The following is an 8928-nucleotide window of genomic DNA, read 5'->3' on the forward strand; positions in this document are numbered from 1 at the left end:
AACACATTTATCAAGCAAATTTTTAAGAAGACTTTTGGCAAAACTGTTATATTTCCAAAGGTAATTTTGAGCCAGAACATCAGCTTAACAATCTTGAATATAAATCTTATACGCCTAAAAATAAATTTCCTATTACCATACTCACAATTCCGGAAAAGCATGACCACAAGTGCGCGGCTCAAGTGGGCACCAAATCAACTTTCCCCATCTATGAGTAGCTCCCAAAAGAAAGGGAAACCCCCTTTAATGGACGCATTTATACCAAAATATTATTTCATATGTTGACACTCGCACGTAATTAGGAATCGACTGCGGTCGAGCGGTTCATGCTTGATTGACTTTGACTTTGAGTGACATGTAGACGGGGGGCGTGGGCCAGTGGCCTAATTAAAAATCAATCGCTGAGCGTCTAATTAGGGTCCTTTGATTGCCGCCGAGGGGCGGCGATTAAGGGCCATAATACGTACGCCCCCGCAGCCGCGTTTTGGCCACGTGTCCTGGCCGGGAAATGGAGAGAAAAGCGTTTGTACAGTGTTTATATGTATCCGATATTTATTTATGCCTTGTCCAACGAATTATGCGCTTCAGTTGCATAAAAAGCCAACACGTGCCGACCTCTGACCCCCCGCCGTCGTTGGTGACATTTTCAAAACTGAATGAATCTGCAGTGAGCGGAAAATGGATTTCTAATATTTTCCACACAAAAAATGAACGAACATATTACGGCGAGTAATCAAAAAACAAAAAGTAAAAAAAAAAAGTAAATGTGGGAAAAAAATGGAAAGGAAGCTTAAAATATGCTGGCAGGCGGCCACAACTTTTCCCGCAGGACGTCCGGGCTTAAAAGTTGAGAAAAATGAAACTTTTATGAGCGCATCTCCTTGGGATTTCTTAGATTTTTACTCGACTATACATATATATAATATATATGGAGCAATTTTCTTTTCGATTAAATGCTTGAGCAGGCACAGCGGACAGGCAAAATGGCGCGCATAAAGTGCCGCAAAGTGCTCAGAACTCCATCCGGACCGCACTGCCCCTCCTCCGCCTGCTCGTCCACCTTCCCCTCCAAGTCCAGCGAGTCCTCCAAGTGCTCGACGTCCTTTTGCTTTTCCTACGCCTGCTTGCGTCGCTTGGCGGCTCCCTCCGGTGGCAGTCCGCTGTCGAACTCGGACATATTCAGCGCCCTCGATTTGCCCAGGCTCTTCATGAAGCTGCTGCGTCCCACTCCGCCGCCAATGAAACCACCCTTGGGTGGTGGGGCTCCTGGCTTCTGCGCTCCTACGTCCCGCTGCTGCAGCTGTCGCACCTCCCCGCTGACCGTCGTCGTGAATCGCCGCTTGGCCCGCTTCTGGGCCTGGATCTTCTCGGGATCTCTGCAAAATTATTTTAAACAAATTTAAACCATTACTATATATGTATGTACGGTATAGAACATTTGTTATATTCAAAGTATTCTATTCTAAATTTGCTACATTTACACATTTTTAACCCGTTAGTGCATATATTAGTATCTCTTAAGATTTGAGAATAATTATCTTCAAAGACAATTAGATTATTGATCTTCATGCGACCTTAGCTCAATCTGCTTGTTATACATTCTTATACAACTATTCGATTGTAAATAGATCCGCATCCATAAACGTTTGCCACTGATCTTTAAATTTATGAATAGTCTGAGAATCTATATCCATTATACATACCTCTCCGTGTAGGTCAGTCGGTTGGTGGGCGGGGCCGCCTTGGGGGCGGCGTGCTTGGCGGCGAACTTTGAGGGCGCCTCCTTGAGCGCAAAGCTCTTGGCGAAGTGGCCCATGTGGGCGATGCGCACGTTGAAGATGGGCTTCAGCTCCTTGGGAAACGTCGAGTAGAACTTCATCCAGGACACAAAGGCTGCGGGCGGGAAAGAGCAGAAGGAAGAGGGCGGAGATGTTAATGTTAATGCCTTTAGAATTAATTGATGTCTTGGCTTAAGTGCTGAGCGATGCGTGTGTGTGTGTGTGTGCATGTTCTGAGTGAGCCGCATTCATTACAAAATAAATTTGTTAAAATGACAAATGAGCAGTGTCAGCAAAGGATTTCACATCGCATCCACAACCACAATAGACCCGGGCATTGTGCTCACCGGAGTTACCAAGCCACACATACGAGTATGTATGTATGTGGCGCGGGAACAAAGTGTACACGCTTGTGGTTCGCTGTTGTGGGCATGTCCTTGCTAATTACGCAGCACTTATGCCAGGCAATTCCAAATTATACAACAATGATATCAAATTACCAACGGAGCAGCAGTTGAGCGGAGCAGCCACTCAGGACCGCAATTGTTACCCCGATAAGCATCTCGCCATCCGGCGGAGTGGGATATGTAAATGCGATCCGATCCGATCCGATGTGATGCGATGCGAAGTGAAATGAGAAATGCAATGCAAATGCCCAAAGAACAACACTTTCCAAACATAACGAAACGAAACCAGACAGATGCGAGTGCGAGTTGCGGGGAGAGTTGAGTCCTTTCCAAGGATACGTAAAGGATTCGGGTAGAGCAATGAGTGTCAGCAGAAAGTGACTCAAGTTTTGTCTTCATATATATATAAAGAAAAATTATAATATGAATAATACGTATGGTAAAAAATCATAAAAACGAATTGCTAATCCATCTTCTATCTATTGCAAATAACAACCTAAACAAAAGGTGTTGTCCCTTCTCACTTGAAAATCATGTTTTAAATTACTGTTATGTTTTCTTATAACCAACTATGTTTGCATTATTCATCACACTGTACGCCGCTAAATTAGCTTTAATAAACTAGTCGCCCTTCCGTTCCCAGGAGTTCGTAATTGACTACCGAAGAGCCGCACATCCCGGCCACACACACCGAATCCTCCAGCCACAGGACGACGGCAGGATGATTCCGGAACGAACTCCAGATCCCAGAAAAACAGGAAGCACTGATGGAGGACAGGGATGAGGAGTGGCAAGCCCAGCAGAGATGGATGCAAAGACGTTCCTGCCCCGGCAATTAACTCGCAGCAGTGCTCTCTGCATCCCGGTTTTCAGTTCAGTTCAGTTCATAGTGGCGAGTGTCCTTTTTTGGGGACCAAAGCACCAAAGGACCAAAGTCTCGAAGTCAAGCCCTGGGCTTTCTGGTTCTGGCTTAATTGCCGCAAATGCGATTACGGCCAAGTGGCAGACATTAGGCAAACAAAAAGTATGACGGCAGCGGATGTTTAGAGACGTCTGCCAGCCGGAAGTGGCGAATAAAATAAATGTCATTTCGTGGAAAGAAGTTTCGTGGTGGAGGAGAGAGTGCGGAATCCACCGCAGAAGCCACACAAAATGGCTTTTTATGCCATTGTCTCGGTGGTTTTTGGTCTTCTCTGGCTGTGGGTGTGGGTGTGGGTGTTCCTCCTCCGGATTTTGTGGTGGTTTCTTCAGCGCGTGTCCATGCGGTTTGTGTAGGCGTGGCAAATTGTTGTGATTGTTTTTCAGTCCACCCATTGCCATTCTATTACCATTGCCATTTCGCAACCCCCAGACGAAGGGTTCTAGATGGGATTTCCTCACTCGATACCCACTAATCGGGGGTGTCGCCCTAAAGCGTGGGACTTATGGGTCATCAGGGGCTTAGTTTCGAAAGGCATTAACAGAACTCTTTCCATTTAGCGGTATAATGGCAAACAATGGGCCAATGGACCAAGGCAGTGAAAATATGCCATAGAATACGCCAAAAAAATGATTGTAAGTCAAAGGGGAACTATGAGGATCAGCGTGCATGTCAGCGGATTATCCTGCGTTTGAAAAACAGATGTTTTTCGAGAGAGAGATATATCGGGAAATGTGGTTATTTTGAAATATACAATACATTTTAGGTGGTTTAAAAACGCATTATTACTTTCATTGATTGAAGACCTCAATAAATAGTCTTCAATTATAGAATCCGCAAGAACTTAAGTATAGTCAGAAGAATATATAATCTTCTTTCTTTGGAGAACATTTTACATTCCCTGTTCTCTACCATTTACCATTGTCTTACATCTGCGAAACGCACTGTAGCACGAACTACTGTAACTTTAAAAAGCCTGAAGTCTGAAGACAAAAAGTGAATTCCAAGTTGAAAATTGTTTCAATTACCGATGCAATGCAAGTCGCAGATGTTCTTCCCTCTCTTTCCCAGCTCGTTTGTCCCTCCATCGCCCGTCTCTTTCGTACACCACCCACCCACATTTGCCGTCCCTCTCTGGCTGCCTTTTATCTGCTGCTTTGTACAGTTTTGTTCAAGCGTAATACTTTTTAATGGCTTTTTGATTGGACGCAGCAGAGCAGCAGCAGTAGAAAACTGCATCCTCCAGCAGGACCCTTTCCCCTGCCCACTTCGAATCCGGATGTATCGCCCTGTCTCTTTCGCCCCGCCTAGTGTCGTCTCTTTCGGGCATTTTGGCTGCTCCGCTCTTAAGTTTTGCCAAGTGGCTTCCTGTCTTGACGCTTGACTCGGCGCTTAAGTGCAATTTGCGTTGCCATTTTGACCGACTCTCGCTCTCGCCTATATGAATGTATCTGTGTATGAATGTATTTATATATCCTTCATCCTTTATTTATCTTGCTGTTTTGCCATTGTTTTGCGATATTTCGCTCAGTTTCCGTTTCCTGTTTCGAGTCGCAGTCGCCATCTCAGCCATCAAAGGATCTTCCCCATTCGCATTGCCTGGTTTTTTTGGTTCCTTTTCCCCATTTATGATTCATTTTGGGTGCCTCTTTTCGATTAGAATCGTTTCCACTCGCCTGCCGCTCGCTTTTATGAGTCCTTTATGTTTCAATCGCAGGAAAATGGGGAAAATATCGTCTGGATTCAACTCAACCCTTCAAACGCGCCTTGGTAACATCTAATTAACTTTTTTCCAGCCTTTTCAACGCTGCAATTACATTTTCAGCAGAATGGTAGACAAATGCATAGCTGGCAGACGTGGATATACCTAGTGAAAATATTATTAGGAACAGTGCACTGTGTAAACGTAAAGTTACAACATTTCTACAAAACAGCCCCATCAGTTTGAATTTTTAAAATTTTTACATTCACCGCTTATCCTCTTGAACTTCATAAGTCTTAAGTCCCATACTGCTTATAGTTTTCACGCTATGATCGAACAACTACAGCAGATTTTCATTTCGTATAAATAGGTGTGCAAAGACACATCCCTCCTGGTGCGATTCGTCACTACTTGGACTCCTATTCTCAGTGATTAATAAATGAAATAGTTTGTTATCTAAGAAATATTTGTGAAAGCAGTAGCTTAGTTTTTGATTGTACTCTTATTAGATTGGGTAAAACATCCCTTGATATAATATACCCTTTTCACTACTTTTTAATGGGTAGCTCCCCTACTCGCGTTTTGAAAAGCAAATAAAATAAAATGGGAAATAAATGAAGGCAGAAAAAAGGATCGGGCGATGAAAGAAGTCGCTGGTGGTCACTTGCCGCGATGACGGACGAAGGTGGTGGCCAGCCAGGGGGTTGGTGGTCGAGAGGGGGTGGTGTTGGGCGGGGTGGTTGGGTGGTTGGAGGTCGTCGAAGGAGCGAACAGAACAGAACGGAGCGGAGCGGAAGTGGGGGAATCATTTGACACGCAATCGAAATTAACTTCAAATATGAAATAATTTTTGTGTTTTTAACGCGCGCTGCCCCGTGGATGATAACTGCGCCCGTCTGGGGGCGGTCAAAAGAGCGGGGGCGTGGCCCGGGCTTCCAACTTATAATTGGAAAAATAGCCGAGAGTTTGTGTGTTTGTCTTGGTGCCTTTTTTGTATTCAGCCACCCGAGTGTTGTAAAAAATCGTAATTACAAAGTTAATGTTCTTTGGTGAAAGGATTAAATTGCTAGTTTGTCCAGGGATATCGGAGTTGGGGCAATTGGAAAAGTAAGTGCCATGGGAACTCGTCCAATGCCACAGGATACGTAGGGGTTCTCCGTATATTCTGAATACGAAAAATCCGACAGCCTGCTTGTGGTAATGGTACGATTAATTGGTATTGATTGCAGTCAGCATTAACGAAGGGAAAATCAGTTAAAGCGACTCAAAAGATAAACATTCTATACTCAGATACATTAGAAATGCACAGCTTTCAAAAGCAATTCAAGTGAAAGACGTATTATAGCAGGAGTGCAGCCGTAATAGAGGAACCTACCTTTGCAGGACTTGTCGTGTAGTTCGCGATCATCCTCGAGCAGCGTCTGGAACTTGTGCTGCAGATTGGAGGCCGCCTCCTGCACCGTCCTGGCCTCATCGTCCTTGGGCAGCAGGGTCTGCAGGTAGGCGTACATGTCGCCCTGCTGGATGCGGATGCGCTTCTTCTCCAGATGCCGCACGAACTGGGCCTCGCTGGGCGTCAGGAAGAGCACGGCTCTGCCCTTTCGGCCCGCTCGAGCCGTTCGACCCACGCGGTGAACAAAATCGGCGGTGGTTTGCGGCGGCGTGTACTGCACCACCAGTTTTATGTCGGGAACATCGATGCCACGACCCACCACATCGGTGGCCAGCAGGACGCAGCTGGCGCAATCGCGGAAGCCACGAAAAACGCCCTGCCGTTCCGTCTGCGTCATGGAGCCATGTAGTCTGTGGAAGAAACAAGCACTTAGGAGGTGCAATTCATTACAAAACATCAAAGCAACTCACTTGAAGAAGCGCAGACCCTGCAGTAAAGGTATGTCGCCGTCGTCATCCGAATCACCTTTCTCCTGCTCGTCCTCCTCGTCGAGAACTCGCCTGGTCAACGCCTCGTTGAGCATGTCGTGATGGAAGTTCACCATCTCCGTGGTGCTCATGAACACAATCGCCTTGAACTGCTTGGGACTGGCGTCCACTTCCTTGGCCAGCAGCGAAGACAGTGCCACCAGACGTAGTTTTGGCGGCACCACCACATAGCTGAGCTGCAGGTTCTCGGGAATACTCAGCACACCCGTCACATCCTCCTGGTACTCGCCCAGTCCGTCGTCCACCTCTAGCAAGGCTTCTATGGTCTCCTTTTGGTAGCCATCCTTGCTCTTCAGCGCCGCACTCGCCGCCTCGTCGCTGTTGTCTATGTACAGGGGATTCTTGAGGGTCAAACCGGCCAGCTGTTGGACCTGCGAAGTCAAAGTGGCACTCAGCAGCATCCTTTGCAGCTGGGGAAGCTCCTTGTCCTCGCACTCCGCACGCTGCTTGTCAATGGCCTCCACCAACTGCTTGACATCGCGTTCGTAGCCCAGCTCCAGCAGGCGATCTGCTTCGTCCAGTATGAGGAACTGCAGTTTGGTCAGCTTGAAGGAGGCCGTGTGCAGCAGGTGATCCACCAGACGACCAGGTGTGCCTATCAGTATGTTGATGCCCTTTCTTAGCCTGGCCTTTTCGCTTTTCCTGCTCTCGCCACCCAGCAAAGAACCGGGCACTATCCATGTGTACGGCTTGACCAGCTTCTGGATGAGTTCGTATGTCTGCATCACCAGCTCCCTGGTGGGTACAATCACCAGGGCCAGCACGCCATCCTTTCGCTGTATCCGTGGCTGCTGTTTCTGCAACAGTTCCACCAAGGGTAGAGCATATGCCAGGGTCTTTCCCGAGCCCGTCTGCGAACGTACGAGCACATCCTTGCCCTGGAGAACTTCGGGAATGGTCTTCTGCTGCACGCTAGTTAGCTCTCGAATGCTAAGCAGATCCTCCAAGTTCTTTACAGCATGAGGATGCAGTCCCAACGTGGATATTTTAGAGCCTGTAAAGATGGTCTCCTTGACGGGCTTCACCGCTCTTTGGCCCAGTTGCTTGAGTGCCTCCACGTCGCTTTGGTCGAAGAGGCCGATCTTCTTGGTGCGAAAACGGTTTGTGGACGAGGTTTCCTCGGCTTTCGGTGGTTTCTTCGCGGTTTGTTTGGGTTCCTTTTCTTGTCCAGGAGATTGTGCACTGGATTCATCTGGTTCCTCATCGGATGTTGCAGATTCTTCGCCGGATTCGCCGGAATCCTCAATATCTGATGACTTTTTGGACTCCTTAACGGCTGAACTCGGTTTTACCCTCGGAGATCCCCCTCCTGAGTTGTTCTTCGCATCCTCCTCATCGGCGCTGGCTTCCTGATCCCCTCCTCCCTCTTCACGACGCTTTTGCCGCCTCTCCTCCTCCAGTTGAGCGCGGAAAAGGTCACCGGGCGTGGGTAATTGATTTGGATTTTTTGGCTTTTTGTTGCTCTTCAGCGCCCGCGTGATCTGCTCTTCGCTGAGCTTCGTCAGTGGCTTGCCCTGCCTCTGTTTCTTGCCCAATCTTTCGGCTCGTGTGATTTTTGGCTTGGCTTTCTGGGCAACCACCGGCTTTGTGGTCACATTTAGCATGAAATCGTCGCCTAAAACGCTCTTAACAGGTGGTTTCGTTGGGCTAACATTGAACATAAGATCATCGTTGGATGCATTTGCTTTGGGGGATGCTGAAAGAGTGGAAATTGCGGATTTGCTGGAGGAAACTGAAGGCGTCGGCGATTTCGTGGTATTGGGAACTGATGAATTTGTAGGTTCAACTTTCGAAGGAGGCGCCCTTCTTCGCACAACGATTGCCTTGACTTTGGGCTTGTCCACATTGAATTGAAAGTCGAAATCCTGGGATTTCTGTGCACGTTTTTTAACCGAAAGCGCGGGCGACTGCTGAAATCAAATATACAATATATAAACACCACTTGAATAACATAGACATAGCCACTAACCTGTTGATTTTTCCGAGCCGACGACTTTACAGTAACATTCAGTGATATATTTTCCACCATTTTGGCACAATTGATGCTCGCAACCAAAGAAGAATCGCGAAACTTTTGTAAATAATAACGAATTGAATAAAACGTGCGTGGCTCTTCTTCTTCGTTTGCCACTCACAGCGAAAAGGTATGGTTACATCTGTTAGCGCGCCAGTGCTACCCAT

At 47.1% G+C, this 8928-nt stretch overlaps 1 protein-coding gene across 3 annotated transcripts; it reads right to left on the reverse strand.

The window, feature by feature from the left end:
- Positions 1–8879, reverse strand: CG8611 (uncharacterized protein). 3 transcript variants are annotated; one of them, NM_001298443.1, is made up of 6 exons: positions 8717–8879; positions 6670–8657; positions 6182–6609; positions 2279–2578; positions 1704–1893; positions 529–1376 (listed from the first exon to the last, which is right to left on the reverse strand). In NM_001298443.1, the coding sequence occupies exons 1-4, from the start codon at positions 8774–8776 to the stop codon at positions 2568–2570; spliced, it is 2487 nt and encodes an 828-aa protein (NP_001285372.1). In that variant the 5' UTR covers positions 8777–8879; the 3' UTR covers positions 529–1376; positions 1704–1893; positions 2279–2567. The 3 variants fall into 3 exon arrangements, with proteins under 3 accessions (NP_788922.1, NP_001285372.1, NP_573214.1); NM_176749.2 differs by lacking the exon at positions 2279–2578 and having other exon boundaries at positions 1–1376; NM_132986.5 differs by lacking the exon at positions 2279–2578 and having other exon boundaries at positions 6670–8654.
- Positions 8880–8928: the final 49 nt, after the last annotated feature.

This window comes from Drosophila melanogaster, chromosome X (assembly GCF_000001215.4).
Source record: "Drosophila melanogaster chromosome X".
NCBI classification, from domain to species: domain Eukaryota; kingdom Metazoa; phylum Arthropoda; class Insecta; order Diptera; family Drosophilidae; genus Drosophila; species Drosophila melanogaster.